General features: G+C 38.4%; 1 protein-coding gene across 8 annotated transcripts in view; it reads right to left on the bottom strand.

Moving 5' to 3' along the window:
• The window catches only part of Dock9 (dedicator of cytokinesis 9), a 265,843-nt gene that overhangs the window by 45,809 nt on the left and 200,229 nt on the right, over positions 1-19,805 (bottom strand). For 4 of the 8 annotated variants that reach the window (XM_090341935.1, XM_090341934.1, XM_090341933.1 and 1 more), the window contains exons 35-39: positions 18,409-18,523; positions 13,543-13,609; positions 12,976-13,023; positions 9,999-10,135; positions 3,588-3,703 (exon numbers count right to left, since the gene is read on the bottom strand). In XM_090341935.1, the coding sequence (XP_090198061.1) occupies positions 3,588-3,703; positions 9,999-10,135; positions 12,976-13,023; positions 13,543-13,609; positions 18,409-18,523 (483 nt within the window). Of the gene's footprint in view, positions 1-3,587; positions 3,704-9,419; positions 9,464-9,998; positions 10,136-12,975; positions 13,024-13,542; positions 13,610-18,408; positions 18,524-19,805 lie in introns of all 8 variants that reach the window. The other 4 variants (XM_090341939.1, XM_090341937.1, XM_090341938.1 and 1 more) reach the window with 1 other exon arrangement.

Here is a 19,805-nt window from a genome sequence, read left to right as displayed (position 1 = left end):
TCTATTGATTTACTTATTTTTACCATACATCAGCAACTGGTACAAAGGTGATTTTTGTGAGACCCTATTCCAACAGAGGAGTGTTATTACAGTAGTTGGCTAAGTATGAGATGTGTGAGGAGGGAGAAGACTATAAAGGGAGGAACATGAAGAAGGCCCACTAAACGTGAAGTCCCTCCCTAGTCACCCTTCTCAAGCATTCTGCTAAGTCTTCAATAATCAGTTTGGTAAAGAGCATGTATGGAATTTATCCCGAGAGTTCTCTCTGTAAAGCAGTAACACTAAAACTAACCATGCACAGCTATTGTCAACAACTATAAATAAGTACAGAACCTGTGGTATATACTTTGGTTAAGTTAGAAAGACGTAGCTAGTAGGATGGCAATGTTCTGTGGACCATCATTAAAGAGGACCATCACTGCTTCCAACCATTCTTCAAAATTTCCTCATTGCAGCAGAAAACTTACACTAATTCAAATTCTAGACGCTCCCATTATGGCTAAATATGCAGAGCAGCCACAGGTCCACATCAGCAAAAACCCCAGCATGGAGTGCTATACACAATCCACATGGCACTTCAAATATATAATAAGGCGGTCTGAACAAAGATGAATGTTTTGGAAAGATGTACGTGCATGTTGCATAAATAGGGAAAAATGACTATAATAACTGAGCCAGAAGCTTGGCTCAAAAGACAAAAGAGCTTGCCTAGCAAGGTTAAATACCTAAGTTTAAGTCCTAGTTACTGTCTCCCCCCTTTTTATTGTGATAAAAAAAAATCTCAAGAGATAGTATTTCAAACCAATCATACATTATGGCCAAATAAACAGAGGTAGATTATAGCTAAATAATTTTGTTGCATAGCAAATTATGATCAAAGTCGGTATTTCAAGGCAAGATTTACTTCCCCTTATTTGGAAGGAAAATCTGACTCAAGGAAAGAAATATTTTTTTAGGTCCAGTCAGGATAGATGTATCACAGATGATGGAACACCAGGAATTCAGTGACCTTTTATGAAATACAGAGGGACTACATCAAATCATAACATATGAAACATGTACAATTTAAACAGCAGAAAACTTGACTAATTAAATTTGAGTAATTATATCGGTTTGGTACAATTCTCAACTATGAGGAGCTGTACATACACACATATACACAATTATCACTTGGGGAACACCTTATATGTTTTGCTGTGAACACCATTTTTTTCAATGAGTCATAGTTTGGAAATCCTACTTTTCACAACATATTTGCTTTCCTAACAATGGTTTTGACCTATGTCTCATGTATCTGTACACATTAAGTTGGATGTTAAAATAGATCAATCCAAAATCCTCATGGAGACTACAGGTATCCATGTATGCCCTATTCTTTTGGTTCTACTTACTCCTAATGGCTATATATTAGCAATTATGGCACAGTTTAAAATTTAAAAAGGTTTTAAATGGAAATGCTAAAAATACAGCTTCAGATTAAATTTCATTTCATATTAAATTTGTGAACACATTAAATATTGAAAGGTTCAAAAAAGTTTGGGACTATATTAACAGATACCAAAGGAGAGCCACAGGAAATCATTCTTTCCTGTATGCAACTACTTCAGTTTAGGAAACACACCCTTTTAAGTCACGAATATATTAATACAGTGGGCTCAGACAGAGTGAAGGGCATGGCACCAATGCCGTTCTGGACCCAAAGATTTATGCTTAGCACTGAGGCATGTGTGCATCGGCAACCATTCACATTCAGAACCTTTGGGGGCCTATGTACATAGACTTTGACATGAAAAACTATCCAAAGGAAAATTAGAAAAGACATTCCAAAATATTTTTCATGGTTCTAAAAGAGCAGTGGTTCTCAAGCTGTATGATTTGGATCTTACAACTGGAGTTTCTGATTCAGGGAGACTGGACTGGGGCTTGAGAATGTGCATTTTTAATGTGTTGGCAGGGACTGTTACTGCTGATGACCTGGAGAGCATACTTGGAGAGTGACTGTAGGAGAGAATGCTTCTTCCCAGACTTATCTCATGAGGATTTGTAGTTTGTCATCTCTCAACTAGGTTCCTAGTAACATTTTATGAGAGACTGAACAATAGGGCTGCTAAGGAGAATAAAACAATATTAAAATCTGGTGATAAGAGTTTGGAGTCACTGGTTTTACTATCCCCAGTAAAGCAATGTGCTTTATAAGTAGTTGGGGTAAATTAAACAGAGAATGACTCTGCTTATATATCCTAAATATGCATGCGATGAAACATACTGTTCTAAATTGAGCATATTAATGCTAACTCAATTTCCCTTTTCTATGCTAGAATGGAAGTAATCATTATGCAAGAATGAAAAGTGTCAGGTTCCTAATACCAAGAGGCTGGCTTGAAGTACTCATCTTCAGTTACTTATATAATGTTAGCCAAAAGTTAAGAACAAGATACATATACACAAAGGCCTTTTTATTGTTTACCCCAGAAATACTTTCATCATTTAATAACAAAACATTTGAGCCGGGAGTGGTGGCTCATGCCTGTAATCCTTACTATTGCAGTTCAAAGGCAGCCTGGGCCCTAAAGTCTATGAGACTTTCTTTTTCTTTCTTTCTTTCTTTCTCTTTCTTTCTTTCTTTCTTTCTTTCTTTCTTTCTCTCTCTCTCTCTCTCTCTCTCTCTCTCTCTCTCTCTCTCTCTCTCTCTCTCTCTTTCTTTCTTTCTTTCTTTCTTTCTTTCTATATTGCAGTTCAAAGCCAGCCAGGGCACTAAAGTCTGTGAGACTTTCTCTCTCTTTCTTTCTTTCTTTCTTTCTTTCTTTCTTTCTTTCTTTCTTTCTTTCTTTCTTTCTTTCTTTCTTTCTTTCTTTCTTTCTTTCTTTCTTTTTTTTTGCCAGTCCTGGGCTTGAGTTCAGGGCCTGAGCACTGTCCTTGGACTTTCTCAAGGCTAGAGTTCTACCACTTGAGCCTCAGCACCATTTCCGGATTTCTGGCTTTTTTCTATCTATGTGGTACCGAGGAATCAAACCCAGGTCTTCATGCATGCTAGGCAAGCACTCTACTACTAGGCCAAACTCCCAGCCCTTCTGTGAGACTTTTATCTCCAATTAATCACTAGAAAACCAGAAGTGGGGGCTGGAAGCATGGCTCCACAACACCATTTCCAGTTTTTTCTGTGTATTTGATACTAAGGAATCAGACCCAGGGATTTGTGAATGCTAGGCAAGCACTCTACCACTAGGCTACCTTCCTGGACCGTAAGTGTTTTCTTTTAGCCTGGTTTCTTCTAGTTAACCTTCAGTGCCTCCAGCGCTGTTCATACTGTCTCCAAGTACTTAGCATATGTAGACTAGTGAAGCTTTATTTCATGGGTTTCAAGCCATCTACTATAAAAGTTTGATTACATTGACTTAAGGATTTATTGTTTCTGAATAACAGCATGAACAGTAGCATAAACAGTTGCTAAAGAAAAAACCACGAGAAACATCCCTCCAAGAAAAACCCCAATAACAACAATGTCATGTATCTGTGCTAGTTGAGTTTAATAAGCCAAATGGGTATAGCAGGCAAAACTCTAACTGTGAACAGTATTTAATACACACCTTAAATGCCAGTGTAAACAGAGACAGAGTGTCCAGAGCTGTAAGGCAAACCTCAGTGGCAATGTTGGCTTCCAACAGAGACTGGTGAAGAACGTCTGCATCTGAATGACCATAACCTGTGGGAATTATAACACAGAATTACTTCCCAGTGCTTCTGGTAATGAAGCTAGTAGAGCAGGAGAGTCACAGTCAACTTTTGATTATTTACAGAGACCCCTTCTGGGCCTAGTAGTAGTAGTATCAGTAATGTTCTCACTTAATTTTGAATCTTTTTCAGCTATGGAAGGGCAGTGAGATTAAAAACACCGTGTGCCTATGTAACAGCCATGATTTTGAGAACTCATGTAGACAAAAACATGAGAAGGGTTATCAATGTGTGAGAAGTAATGCATCTACTACCTGACGAATGTAACTGTAACCCCTCTATATATTATCCCAACAATAAAAAAACAGAAAGAAAAGAAAAAAAAGAACTCATGTATTATTTAATTTAATCCCTCAATAGCCCTATGAAGTATGAACCTTATTATACCCTCTTTGCAGATAAGGAAATAAGGAACAATCAACTCCTCATACATGTTAGTAAACAGTGGAGTCACGACTTGCACCAATACAGGCAATGATCAATATAGCTATCAATATAGTTGCCAGAATGTTGGAAGTACTAAGAATGGGTGGGACTTCCCAAGCTTCCCACATGGGCAGACAGAAGACAGCACAGGATAAGAATATGAACTTGAAATCAGGTTACTGGTTGGCAACTTCAGCTCCACCATTTATTAGCTATCAGACACTGGGCAATTTATTTTACCTCTTTGTACCTCAGTTCCTCATCTGCAGGATGCTAATAAGGGTACTTACTTCCAAGGGTGGTGTTCAGGATTATAATTTTGTTAACATTTGTGAATAGGATAATGGCTGATACGTAGTGCTATAAAAGTATTAAATCTCCCAGGCATGAAAGTCTGTAACATTTTCTATCTCGAATAAAGCACCCCCCCAAAAAAGGTCAAAAGTGGAGCTGTGATTCAAGTGGTAGATTGGCTAGATTTTGAGCAAAAAAGCTGAGTCAAAGTGCCCTGAGTTCAAGCCCGAGGACCATCACAAAAACAAAACAAAACAAAACCCTGAATCAAATCAATTATTAGCTAGAATTCTGAATGATAATCAAGAGTTGACTGCACTGTAAAGTATCCTATTTGCTTTAATAAAAAGCATAAAAGCCAATATATCTGAAAGAAATGTTTAAAAAGAGGAAAGGACTGAAGACATTGTTATGCAAATTTAACTTAATCATACATAATTTAAATTTAAACTGAAACGTCTATAGTGGCTAAAAATCAATTTAGTACTACTATAAATGCAGTTTGACATATAATTTAAGATATTAAATTATGAAATGGTATGCATTAGCAGAAATACAAATAGAGATGTAAAGATGTTTGCAATACTGATCAAGACTACAGAAAGATGGCAATATAATAAAACATAATGTATTATCTTTCTCCAAGGAGTGAAAAAAAACATTTATTAATTGAAAGATTTCTGAACACTCCAGAGATGAAGACATTAAGAAATAGATGAGAAACAGTTCAGAAAGCCTAGGAATAGAGTAAACTAGAACTTATGCCCAAGTGATCATATCAAAGTACATACTTTTAGAAGGAAAAAAATAACTAGAATGACATCACTTTGCTAAAAATAAGTGTTAGAAATATAGAATGGTTGCTGGGCACTGGTGGCTCACGCCTATAATCCTAGCTACTCAGGAGGCTGAGATCTGAGGATTGAGGTTCAAAGCCAGCCTGGGCACAAAAAGAGATTTTTTTTTTTTTGCCAGTCCTGGACTTGAGCTCAGGACCTGAGCACTGTCCTTGGACTTTCTCAAGGGTAGAGTTCTACCATTTGAGCCTCAGCATCACTTCCGGCTTTTTTCTATGTATGTGGTACCGAGGAATCTTTGTGCATGCTATGCAAGCACTTTACCACCAGGCCAAACTCCCGGCTCCAAGACTGTGAGATTCTTATCTTCAATTAACTACCAGAGAACCAGAAGTGGCACTGTGGCTTAGTGGTAGAGTGCTAGCCTTGAGCTGAAGACCTCAGGGACAGAGCCCAGACCGAGTTCAAGCCCCACAACTAACAAAAAAAAAATAAGAAAGATATATAGAATGGTTTTAAAGAAGCACACAGTAGTATTTTATTTTTTAAAAAGGAGGTTGTGAGGGCCAAGAGTTTGGCCTAGTGGTAGAGTGCTTGCCTAGCATGCACGAAGACCCGGGTTTGATTCCTTGGTACACATACATAGAAAAAGCCAGAAATGGTGCTGTGGCTCAAGTGGTAGAGTTCTAGCCTTGAGAAAGCCCAAGGACAGTGCTCAGGCCCTGAGTTCAAGATCTAGGACTGGCAAAAAAAAAAAAGGAGGTTGTGGACTGTACTACTTTGTCTCTGGCAGAGCCAGAAATGAGAATGTATAATACATTTGGTACCATGCTAGCTATTTCTTTTTTATTTAGGGATAAGAAATTTCCAGAAGATAAAGATGGAACTAGGAGTACTAATATCAGTAGTAGTGCCTTTATATAACTCAAGGCATTATTATGGTCAGTAAAGATTTGTAAGACACAGATATGATAAGATGAAAAATACAGATTGATGATCACTGTCAAAGTGATCGCAAGTCATGCTAAGAGAGAACCAAAAAACCAAAACCAATAACAATACCTGCTATTAGACAAATTAAAATTTTCACTCAGGTCAAGGGGATATTTATGGTGGGCTACCATTGACCCCAAGTGAGTTTTAGTCTGGGCTAAATTTTAAAAAGGAATTTGGCCTGAGGTTATTTTAGTATCTTTCTCTGCACAAAACTGTCCTTTTCTCTCTATTAATTAAGGAATTTGTTACTGTATCCAGGAGGCTGTTATGAGATAGCTTACACACTTTGCAGTTTCCACAGATTTTTGCCTATTTCTGGCTAAAAGACTGGACTAGTTAAATAATTAGAATTTGGCAATGCTTTGTTTATAAAATGCATATAACCAGTGTACTATGCTAATTGACTTTATATAATTTCGCATATATTATGGAAATGTGGTGATGGCACAATTTCTCTAAGCTATTACATCACATATAAACCATAATGCCATTTATCCCATTTCCTTACAAAAAGAATGAGAGTAAAATAGAAATCAGTCTGCCTTTCTCTGAGTTATATAGAAATATTTACAAAAATGGTCCCTGTGGCTGCAATGTCCTAACTGTGTTTTTCCCAAAACTATTCCATCTCAAAAATCAACAGACTTCCTGAATTAGTGTTGTTTTCAAAAATCCCTAAAATTAAAAGGCAGCACAGAGAGATTGTTTTTAGTCATGGAGACTAGAGACAGTATGTCTCAAGGCCCACATAGAGAAGGCTTTAACCAACAGTAACATGTTACATAACACAGGAAAATAACACTAAACTTAAAGTACTATTAAGAGACAGTGAAACTTCTTATATCAAAGTTAGCAAGTTCTTGAAAGCAGATTCTCTGGCAGGAGAGGGAGTGCAGTGTGAATAATGCTCATGTCCACTAGTGGGCAATGGTGCTACTGAGCAGTGCCTGGAGTTCCTCTGGTTCTGCTGGTCAGGAACAGAGTACAGGATTTCTGTACAAGTGTACCATCCAGCAAATTGGTTCTTTAAGTGTTCAAAATAGGTCAAGGTAGGATTATTTTCATTCTTTTCTTCCAAATTAAAAACTGCTATAGTTATGTGTATAGAACATATAGTGTCTCTTTCAACAACCTAATCTCAAGGTGTTGGAGATGTTGCAGATGGCCAGACCTACAAAGAACTGTTTTTCCTGGCTTCTGCTGCTGTCTGCTGGTGAGACTGAAGTATGACAGAGCCTTCAAGAAGACAGGAAATGGATAATGCAGGTATGTAGGGCCTCTTCCTGTTTTTTCTTTTTTTATAAAATAATTTTCAGGAGGAAGTTAATTTTCAATTCCAGGGTCTCTCTGGAAGTCTCTTGCATACTGGACATATGTTACATTTAGTTGGCCCAACAGAAGGTATTGTATTTATTACTAGTAAAATTTTTTTTTCAATGAGACATACATGGTAACACATCTCCCACAGAATACCCGTGTATATACGAAAATAAACAAGTGTGTATACATACATATACATGTTCACACATATACACATGTATACATAATCCAGTACACACACTCTTGTGATTTTAGGCAGAGTTTCAAGTAGAATTCCTAGTAAAGGAAAGGCTGAAGCCACTCAGCCTCATCAGAGTAAGAAATGGCAAGGAAGATTGAGTTCTAGGAGAAGACAGGCTAACTAAAAAACATCGGAATCAACTCAGGAACAAAAAGGAATTGTAGAAGCATATGCAAATACTGAATAGCAATATGCTATTTCCTGGAAAAGCAGGAGAAAATGTGACCAAGGATAGTGTATAACCAAAACATAGATAAAAATTAAAAAGAGATGGAAGGGGAGGGAGAGGCTCTCTGTGGGTAGCAGGAAGGAAGAATGGAAATGTTAACAATACAGCTTTTGGCAGGGACATGCAGCCAGCTGTCTCTCTCCTCTGACTCAAAACACCATCAAAAATTTGCAGCAGGAAGAGCTTTTGCACATTGGAAAAGACTGTTGATCATGTTATTTTTATTTTCTCTTTCCTAAACAATTACTTTTGAAGGAAGGCTCTTGATCTGCATATATATTAATACTTCAAGGTTTAAGTATATGCTATTATATAAATGCTCTGGTAAATAGAAGCATCTCCAGTTTCTGCTGCTAAATAGGAAACTGAAATTAATAAACAATAAAACTTGGGCCAGGAGTTTGGCCTAGTGGTAGAGTGCTTGCCTAACATGCATGAAGATCTAGGCTTGATTCCTTGATATCACATTTATAAATAAAAAAAATCTGAAAATGGTGCTCTAGCCTACCAGTTGAGATAGCCCAAGGACAGTGCTCTGAGTTCAAGCCCCCCCACCAAAAAATAAAACAAAACAAAACAACAAAAAAACCCCCAAACCTCCAGATTTTGTTTCAACCCCTTGTCTGAAGAGCTAAAACAAGTTGTTCATCAATCAAGTATTATATCCTAAAAAGTGTCACTGTGTGCCCTATAGCTAAGTGAGGAACTTAGTACTAGCTATCAATTTGTGGCAGAGTTAAATAATACTGATTTAACTAAGCTTCAAATTTAATAAAGGGGCTATATACTATTAAGTTTAACTGCTAGGGTGCAAATGTGGGGAGATACTATAATTTGATTCTTTAATAGTATTTCTTTGAACTATTACCAATACAAGGTGTTGGGAATACTGTGTTTATTCTTAACCTATATTAAGAAAAAAGTATAAAAATCACAACAATTAGAAATGATAGGAAGACTTTGATATTCAGAGATTAAAGGCAACAGTTGGAATGATACCCAATAAGTAACGAGGTGAAACAATCACTAGCTATATCATGCTTGCAGAGGAGATGAAGTAAGTCAGAGACACTAAGAAAAATGGGATTTATTATAGATGGTCATATTAATTTATTATGGGCTGCAAAGCTGAAATCCTTTAGGTTTTTTGCTTTCAGAAACCTTATAGCACATGAAATGCTGGTATTTCTAGAAATAGCACATGATGGCACATCCTTTCTAATGGCTGATAAATGTAGATTAAAAATATGCTCCCATGTATTGGCAATATCTGTATTGTGAAGTTAGAAAAGCCCCAAAAGTTAGGAAGGCAAGATGAATAAAAAGGTCTTGGTTTGCAAGTGAAGCAGCCTTATAAGCAGACTTCAACCTGATTAAATCTTACCATTGTCTACAGAAATTCCAAGCACACTTGATATCTTTCTCACACTGAAAACACAGAAAAAGTCACTTCGTTATTGGACGCTTTTCCACACCCTCACAAATCGATTCGCAGGCTATGTTTTCACAGCAGTGTCAGGTTTAACATACATTCAGAGCTGGAATGTCAGAATGTGGACGCTTGATCAATTACAGGCATGACATAGAGAGGGTTGGAAGGAATCTAGCAAAGATCTTCTCAGAAGGCAAAGGAAAAATTAATGAGAAACTGGCTACAGGCAATGCATCCAAACATGGGAGAATTGTTTGGCCATCAAATTTGCCAAATTCTGTTTGGAGGATGTGTCAAAAGGCCTAATATTTTTAGGATAAGTGTCGTAGTTGACCTTGTTCCACATTATGTCATTCCCAGTGCTCAGGATTCTCCTCCAGAGAAGGGAACTGTGCCATGAACTCTTCATCCTACTTGCTCTGAGCTGGAAGAAAAATTAAGTCGGTGATGTGATATGGCGTGGCCTGGGCTCTCCCCTCTGAGTTGGCACTGAGACGGCTGGCTGTTATGATGGTATGTCATGGGACTTACTGTGGTTAAAAGTGACAGAATTATCCAGGCTGCCCAGCTGCTGCAATCTGGCATGCATCATTCCTGTTCTGTTACGGGAAACAGGCAATGTCTGAGATTTTCGATCATGAACTATGGGTCCCAACCCCTCCTGGTTCCTGCAACATGAGTGAGATGGGATAGAAGCAAAAGTTAGATGTGTTACTCTGCAGCAAGATTGGAGAGTTAGTGAAGCTGGACAAGCATAGGGGGTATGGCCACGCCTTGATGGAGTGTAGCTGAGCAGCCAGACACAAACAGGAGGCAGCTCTTACAGAGTTCACAGCAAAACACCTGACAACAAAAAAGCAAAAAATCAAGCCAAAGCACAGACATTCTCAGTTTTTATAAAGTACATTGAAGATGCAACTTCTAATACATGAACGTCATTCCAATGTGCTGCTTTATAAAGGTGGGTGTTCCAACAACTGTCAGAACATTGTGAACTTTTATGGATTACATATGTTCAAAAAAGCAAAAATCTTTTTTTCTATTTTGAAAAAATGCACTGGAAGAAACAGAACAAACATGCAGTGGAACAGAGTATATAAAGCAGTTTTAACACTTTTGTTCTTACCCAAGCAAGAAGAAGAGCCACACACTTTGTTAAACTTGTCAGCAGTCAAGTAGAGAAAACAAAAGAGTGATCTGGGTTAGCAATCAAACAGCTGACTTCCTACTGTGTACCATCACCAGAGCAGATGGAAAATAAGACCCGTGCTGGAATGAGACCCATCCCCGTTCCTGGAGCCAACCAGGCCCCTTGCTGTGTTACTGTGTGTAGAGAACAGGGACATGCATGGACTCTCACACTAACAGCATGCTGCTTGGTGGTTTCCAAGTGAAAGGAGGAGGCCCAATGTTACATAACAACTGGACCACTGGGAATGGCAGACGCTGACAACATTCACATCATGGTTCAAGATCTCTGTCTCATGCAGCAGAAACCATGGTGATTTTTGTACAATGCAGGACAGATCTTTTCATAGTGCATGGGACAAGGTAACACATCTCCACTCTCATCTTCCTTTGCCCATCATATTTTTAAAGTAATTCATATTAAATGCAAATATATACAGAGGCTTATAAAGTCAGATTTCTTGGAAAAAAGTTAAATTTATATCCAATGGGGAAAAGAAAGTAATCTACTTCATAGAACCCAATTTTAAATATTTTGTCAGGGAAGAAATCTTCAGCTTCCCACATTCACCATTTTAAGTTCTGAAGCACTGAAATTGTACTTGAACAACATTTTCCAAATGTCATCTTGTGACATATGTGGCAATAACTGCAAAGAGTGTGTGAAGCACGCCCCAGCACAGAGCTTTTCTGCTATAAAACACAGTGCTTGCTCTCCTCATGGACAAAGTCAGTGAGAATCCAAGTCAAGGAATGAGACAGTACTGGCAAAAAGGTACTTTGCATATACTTGCACTTAATATTTAAAAACAAATACAAACATTACTGTTAAAATAAAAATAAAAGATTAGAGAACTTTAAATTACTATAATTCAAGTAAAACCAGAAAATATTAATAAGAGGAAAACAAATAGTCTCTCTAATTTTAAAAAGAGAATACATACTTTTACTTATGTTAACATAAAATGCAAATCTTCACACTCAAATAGAAAGTATATTCATCTCTATCCTATTTCATTGCTATTAAAGAGAACATTAGATAAGAAAAACAAATCTCAATTGCAACTAAACATTTAAGATTTTCTTAAAAATGTAAGTTTGCTTAAATTAAGCTGTTAAAAACAATAATAAATACTATGATATGTGAACAAATCTCCAAACATATAGTGATACAGGATGGACCACACATAGACATACTCAATGACTAGAGGGCAGGAATAAGAACTTAGAAAAAAACAAAACAAAATAAAACATGCTTCAAGGAAATGTCCCCCAATGAAGCAGCTGTTTGGCCATAGACACTGGAACTGGGGAAGAGTACAGTTCAGAACAGTGGAGGGGATTTACATACTCAACAAAGAATTCTAGTTAGACAAGAACTCGGAACGCTTAGTGATTATTCACAGTAAGAAGAGTGAGGTCTCTGTTTTAGAAGTTTGTGAAAGTTCACCTAAAATTGAGATTGGCTAAAAATTAAGAAAGGAGAGTAATTAGATGAGAAATTAGTATCTTTGTAGTTAGGAACAGGAATGATAAAAATGATCTTGGGAGGCCAGGAGCCTGGCCTAGTGGTAGAGTGCACAAAGCTCCTTGGTACCACATACACCAAAAAAGCTGGAAGTGGTATTGTGGCTCAAGGGGTAGAACTCTAGCCTTGAGAAATCCAAGGACAGTGTCCAGGCTCTGAGATCAAGCCCCAGAACTGGCAAAAAAAAAAAAAAAAAAAAAAAAGAATTCTGCTGGGTGCTGGTGGATTACACCTGTAATCCTAGCTACTCAGGAGGCCGAGATCTTAGGATCACGGTTCAAAGCCAGTCCAGGCAGGAAAGTCTAAGATTCTTATGTCCAATAAACCACCAGAAAACCAAAAGTAGTACTGTGTCAAGTGGTAGAGTACTAGCCTTGAGCTGAAGAGCGCAGGGACAGTGCCCAGGCCCACAGCTGAGACACACACACACACGATCATGGGGAGGGGAGAATGGAAAAGAAATCATTGAGAAAGGAGACGATATACAAAAAGGAATAGGGAGAAGAGACATAGGAAATAAAATAGTGTGAAAATCTGGAAGGGGGCATAGAACTAGCAATAGTCCACTGGAGACAATCTTTCCAAGAGGGAAACATGAGACCAAACAGGACTAAGGGATGCAAGAATGTTGATGAAAAGGCACTACCAGATCCTATGGTGGCAATCTAAAGCCTGCCAGCTGTCTTTAAGGCTGCTTATGAAAACCACATCTGTCAATCACCACAGATGACCATTCCCATACATTCAGATCCATGTAACACAGAAAACAACAAATACGATGCTCCACAGTACCTGGCTATGTATCGTTTCCCCATGTACTGGAACTGATGCAAACAGACTCTGCAGACAGAATGTAAAATTAGTAGAGAATGTGAAGACTTTTAATTGCAGTACAGTTCTATATAAATGAATTAGCAATAACAAGTTCATTAAAAATGCCTACTACCTGCCCTTTGCTTCTGGCTCTCAGGAATTTTATGCAAGATCCTTTAAATCCAGAGAAAATGACTAAGCTGTCAGGAAAGACCCACACAGCATCAGTACTTTGGTAGTTGGCAGTGGCCATAGAACAAAGGTCCAATCCAATAAATAAATTTTGTATTACTTGATTAAAATGGCGTATTTAGTAAGTATCCCATCTATAACAGCCATATATCTGCAATAATTTAAGGCTGGCCACTGACAGTTGGCCTATAAGTTCTGAAAATATGTGCTGGAGTGAGGTGTAGGAAAACAGCTTAAAGAGTAAGACAAGATGTGACATAAACCACATTCCTGGCCCAAGTAACACTATTCTCTACACCTCTTAATTATGTGGGCAAAACCTAAGAGGCAATAAGGAAAATGAGATCTACTCACTCAGATATTGTAAAAAAATCCATAAGTTCAGATGTTGAAGCCTTGTTCCAGTATGTAAACAAAGCATCTAGAAAATAAGTATTTATTTGGTCAGAATCATAATGCATAATGCATAGTTACATGCATTAGGAAGAATCACCTATTATGATAGGAAGAGAAGACCCCAGAAGACATAAGATAAATAGCAAGAATCTATGTTACTCCAGGCAGTGTGCCTAGTTCTCACCCCTAAAATATGCAGAAAGAAATTCACATTTACAGTTGTACTAAGAGAGGCTCAGAGAAATGTAATTCTTCCACTTGCTTGCCCAAAGAATCCTGTCTGAATTGAGGTTTAAGTCAAGTGCGCCTGATTATTTTTTTGTCGGTTGTGGGGCTTCAACTCTGGGCTAGGGTGCTATCCCTGGGTATTACAGCTCAAGGCTATAGCTCTAACATGCTGAGCCACAGCACCACTTTTGATTTTCTGGTGGTTAATTGGAGGTAAGCGTCTCATGGACTTCCATGCCCAGACTGGCTTTGAACCACGATTTTCAGCCTCCTGAGTAGCTAGAATTACAGTACCCAGCTAAGTGTACTTGATTCTAAAGATCATGTCTGACCCATTAGATTAGTAGTGAGGGAAGACCAGGGAAATTCTAGCTTTGGAAGATCTTTTTTTTTTTTTTTTTTTTTTTTTGCTAGTCCTGGGCCTTGAACTTGGGGCCTGAGCACTGTACCTGGGCTTTCTCAAGATCAGAGCTCTACCACTTGAGCTACAGAACCACTTCTGGCTTTTCTTCTATGTATGTGGTACTGAGGAATCGAATCCGGGTCTTCATGCATGCTAGGCAAGCACTCTACCACTACCGGGCCTGCCGTTTGGAAGATTTTGAATTCAGAATCCAGATAGACAAACTTGTTACTTGAGGCTAGCCATCCTGGTAAGGTGGGCCCTGGAAAAGCCACATGAATGCTGGAAAGCCTCAGAGTTGCTCTGTAGGCCTTGGTGGCCCCCAGGATACCAGAGACACAGCAGCCAGGGTATAGCACTGTTGCTATTCCTTGCTCTAGGCTCAGGCTACTGGCTGAGCCCTATGGCTCTTTACAGAGAAAGAAAATGAAGGGTGAGCACTGAGGTACTCATTAAGTGTCAAACAGGTGAAAGGAAAGAGTAGCTCCTATGATATAATTTTTATATCACAGGATATAAATTGATTTTGATTTTCTATTTGGTAAGCTAAATTGGGGGGCAATTTCTCCTTCATCCTATACCATATAACACCCTCAATTTGAGGTAGATTAAAAAAAAAATTTAAGCTGTGCACTGGTGGCTCCAGGAGGTTACTTGAGAGGTTAAGATCTGAAGACTGTGGTTAGAAGCCAGCCAAGGGCAGAAAATTTGTGAGACTCTTATCTCCAATAAGCTGCTCAGAAAAAGCTGGGAAATGGTGCTGTGGCTCAAGTGGTAGAGTGTTCACCTTGAGCAGAAAGAGCCACTGGGACAGCTTGTAGGCCATGAGTTCAAGCCTAAGGACTGATATTAAATAATAAATAAATAAATAAATGTGAAAATACGAATAATACAAACTTTGAAGAAAATATAGGAGAATATTTTTATGATCCTGAGGACAAAAATGTCTATTATGGGAGACCTACAAATTATAATTATAAGGAAAAATAATTTAAAGGAAATTGGCAAATAAAAAGATAGATTAAGCCAGGTGCAAGTGGCTCACGCTGTAATCCTAGCTACTCAGGAGACTTAGATCTGAGGATTGTGGATGGAAGTGATCCTTGACAGGAAACTCCATGAGATGCTTATCTCCAATGAACTGACAAAAAGCTAGAAGTGAAGTTTTGACTCAATCAGTAGTCTTGACCAAAAATGTTCAGGGACAGTAGCCAGGTCCTGAGTGTAAGTCCTAGAAGTGGTGTGTACACACAAAAATAGATACTCTAGACTGAGAGTTTGGCCTAGTGGTAGAGTGCTTGCCTAGCATGCACGAAGACCCGGGTTCGATTCCTCAGTACCACATACATAAAAAAAATCCAGAAGTGGTGTTGAGTCTCAAGTGGTAGAGCTCTAGCCTTGAGAAAGTCCAACGATGGGGCTCAGGCCCTGAGCTCAAGCCCAGGACTGGCAAAACAAATAAATCAAAATAACAACAAAAAAAAGATACTCTAAAATTGCTTTAAATAGGTAGTTGCATTAATATATATATATGTATGTATATATATGTATATATATATGTATATATATATATGTGACTTTCTGAAGGGTTGACATTTTTTTTGGTCCAAGACAGGGACTTGAACTCAGTATTTGACACTTTCATTTATTACCTGGCACTATACCAACTGAGCTATGCTTCCAACCCTTCATGGGCTGACTTTAAGAGGAAGTTTTGCTTAGATATAAAAGTTGTGGTATGCTTTTCTTAAAAGCCATTATTCTGCTTTCAATATGTTTGTTGCTTTACACACACACACACACACACACACACAAAAAAAGCATTACATTCTAATTATATACCATACTAAAAACTTAAGAATGCTTTAAACTGAGAAAAGGTTTATTATGCTAGCTAAAACTCACTACCGTGAAGCAAAATTTAGAATTTCTGACATATATGGGAAGAATTTCAACTTTATAATTGAGATATTAAAATAAAGGCTCTATATTTTTATATTTGATTATCACTCAAAAAAATCTGGCTCAGTCTCCTCCTCCTCCTTTTTTTTTTGTCAGTCATGGGATTTGAACTCTGGGCCTGTGTACTGCCCTGAGCTCTTCAGCTCAAGGTTAGGGCTCTGTCACTTTGAGCCACAGTACCACTCCCCCCTTTCTCTCTCTCTCTTTTTTTTTTTTTGCCAGTCCTGGGCTTGAGCTCAGGGCCTGAGCACTGTCCTTGGACTTTCTCAAGGCTAGAGCTCTACCACTTGAGCCTCAGCACCACTTTCAGCTTTTTTCTATGTATGTGGTACCGAGGAATCGAACCCGGGTCTTCATGCATGCTAGGCAAGCACTTTAACCACTAGGCCAAACTCCCGGACCCCCCCCCCTTTCTCTTTTTATTCTCTTTAAACTTTATTTATTTTTATTATTTATTTCTATTTATTTTTGCCAGTCCTAGGCCTTGAGCTCAGGGCCTGAGCACTGTCCTTGGGCTTTCTCAAGTTAGAACTCTACCACCTGAGCCACAGCACTACTTCTGGCTTTTTATTTTTTTCCTATGTATGTGGTACTGAGGAATTGAATCCAGACCTTCATGCATGCTAGGTAAGCACTCCACCACTAGGCCAAACTCCCAGCCATAAACTTTAAAATTTTAAAGTAACATATCACAAGAAATTATACAGTTCTCTCATAAATAAATAAAGAGAACCAATCATTCCTACCATCTGTTTTAAGAAGTCAGGATGCTAATGCTGTTGAAATGGAAGCTCAATGCTTAGTAATAATAATAGTAATTATCATCATCATCACCATCATCATCATCATGACTACATTTTCAGGCAAGAGCCATATTTTAATGGAAGTTTAGCACTCGTACTTGCTGTCACTAGGTACATATAGCACAAGTGGTTACTCAGGTTCTCAAAAAACTGGCATTTTCTTTCCAAAAGAGTTAATCTTAGTTCAATGACCTTAAAACAGTCCATTATATACCTTCATGCTTGTTGTAGGGAAAATAAGATCACTTTTGTGACCAGGGTAAGAACTACGATATAATTTCATGGGGTTGAATATATCATACCACTAGAGTTGAAACTGTCCTATCATGGTTATAAACTTTATATGATACAAGCAAAACACTAATAGTTCTTCATTTTCACTAAAAAAAGGGCTTGGTATATGCTTAACTAGAAATACAATCTACTACATGGGTATCAATGTTCAAGAAGTAATGTACCCACTACCTGACGAATGTAATTGCATTCCATCACCCCAACAATAAAATACATTAAAAAAGAAATATATTATGATACTACTTTGCAATCAGAAAACTAAACAAATGTCATGTGTGGTGGCTCACACCTAGCTACTCATGAGGCTGAGATCTGAGGATCGCAGTTCAAAGCCAGACAGGGCACTAAAGAACCTGAAGCTTTTTTTTTTTTTGCCAGTCCTGGGCTTAAGCTCAGGGCCTGAGCACTGTCCTTGGACTTTTCTCAAGGCTAGAGCTCTACCATTTGAGCCTCAGCACCACTTCTGGCTTTTTCTAAGTATGTGGCACCAAGGAATCGAGCCTGGGTCTTCGTGCATGCTAGGCAAGCACTCTACCACTAGGCCAAACTCCCAGCCAAGAACCTGAGACTTCTATCTCCAATCAACCAATAGAAAACCGGAAGTGGTGCTGTAGCTCCAGGAGTAGGGTGGTAGTCTTGAGCTGAAGAGCTCAGGAGCTCAGGAACAGCACCCAGGCCCAGAGTTCAAGCACCATGACCAACAAAAAACAAAACCAAAAAACCCAAATACCTCTCCCTTCAGTTAAAGCCAAGAATATCTCACATATATGTTCTAAATGGAAAAAATGTTTAGACCCATGAACAGTTGTGTTTTATAATTTAAGAGACTAATATATAAGTTGCCAGTAAGTTTGTTTGGACAAGATAGAAAAAAACCTCATTTCATTTATCTGCTTTTGTCTCTTTTAGTTAAGATTGCAAGTCCAAGGTTATTATAAGTAATAAAAAAGACGTTTATCCAGTTTTAGAACTCATTTTCCAGAGTCTTGTCCATAGACTTGCATTCCTACTGCATATTTATATAAATTATTTTTAAACCTTTGTATTTTCAACAAATACAATTGAAAAATTAAATACTGAAGCAAGAAAACAAACCATAAATACACACACACACACATTCATTTTTTAACCTACCATCGGACATGCTTTTTAAGATGTAAAGAAAACACATCAGTAGGCTCTTAATCTCAGACTGGTCCAGTTTGTCACAGCGAACCACAGAATTTCCCAAAGTGTTACTTGGATGGTGCTAAAAAGAAAATACAGGTAATTTTTCTAGTTCATAATATTAAGAAAAATGCAATTAAATTTTCTGCCTAGAAGAGGAGAAATGTTCTTAGAATTGAGTTGAATCATACAAATTGAAAAGAACAAGTAAATTACAGGCACCATTAAACAAAGGCACACCATCACTCAAACATAACACACACAATGCTCCTTGGAGCTCTAGCTTGCCTCCTGTGCACACTTTTCTAAGGGGCAAGTCAGAAGTTTTAGTTATGCCAATTAAATCCTCATGCAGAAAAGTATGTGTGCTGGGACAAAGATGGAAGTGGGAACACAGAAGACTACACAGCCAATCCCTCCTTTGGAGACCCAGTGCCTGCAACAGCATAAAAGCCTGAGTATTGCTGTGTACCAGCCACAAAAGCCTAGAGCCCAGGTGCTATCATTCAGGCGACACTTGGGGCCCATTATGAGCACTGCTGGGATAAAATATCCAGCAAGTGCCCAATAGAACAAATACAGATACCTCAGCACGCTGCCAAAGACCCTAAACTGATGAGGTTAATACCATCATCAGCTTAGCTCAATACTGCAAACATCAGAAAGCTCGGGACTGAGAGGGAGGGCAGTTTTACCACCAAATAGCAGATTCACATTTTAAAAAACAGACTAAGAATCTCATCTCATGATTAAAAACAGAGGAGATATTAAAGATAAAGCTCTCTTTCCGGTTGAAATGCGGAATCTCTCTTTTTAACCAATATTCCAAATATACCAAGGCAAAAATGTCAAGGCCAATTATGAAAATGTCCAATTGAGGAAAAAATATATATCATAAGCTTACTTAAGTTAATAGGCTTTGTATTTGTTGTTGTTGTTGGTCGTGGGACTTGAACTCTGGGCCCGGGCATTGTCCTTAAGCTCTTCAACTCAAGGCTACCACCCTACCACTTGAGCCACAGTACCACTTCCAGGCTTTGTATTTTTATCTAAAAGCAAAACATAGGTGTAATTAGTGGCAAAACTGATTTGGTTGGGTCTCTCTGCCCTCTGGATAGGAGCTGCAAGGAGAGCTCAGTACTTTTGGCAGTGGGAGGAAGGGTGCAGCATGCAACATTTCTTCTGGCAAAAGTGGGATGGTTAGAAGGGAAAAATCCACAGTGACCCGATGTTTGCTGGCTGACTGGCAGCTCTCCTCCTCCTCTCCAGCATTGCGTATGACACAAGCGGAGTGCCTTCTTAGCAGCTTTTCCTTCTATACACGAAGGCATGTTGGGGTCAAGGGAAAAGTTCAACATATCATG

This window comes from Megascapheus bottae, chromosome 11, assembly GCF_031878675.1.
Source record: "Megascapheus bottae isolate mThoBot1 chromosome 11, mThoBot2.hap1, whole genome shotgun sequence".
Classification (NCBI taxonomy): domain Eukaryota; kingdom Metazoa; phylum Chordata; class Mammalia; order Rodentia; family Geomyidae; genus Megascapheus; species Megascapheus bottae.
The sequence above is the reverse complement of the archived record's forward strand: the minus strand, read 5'-3'. Positions and strand labels throughout refer to the sequence as shown.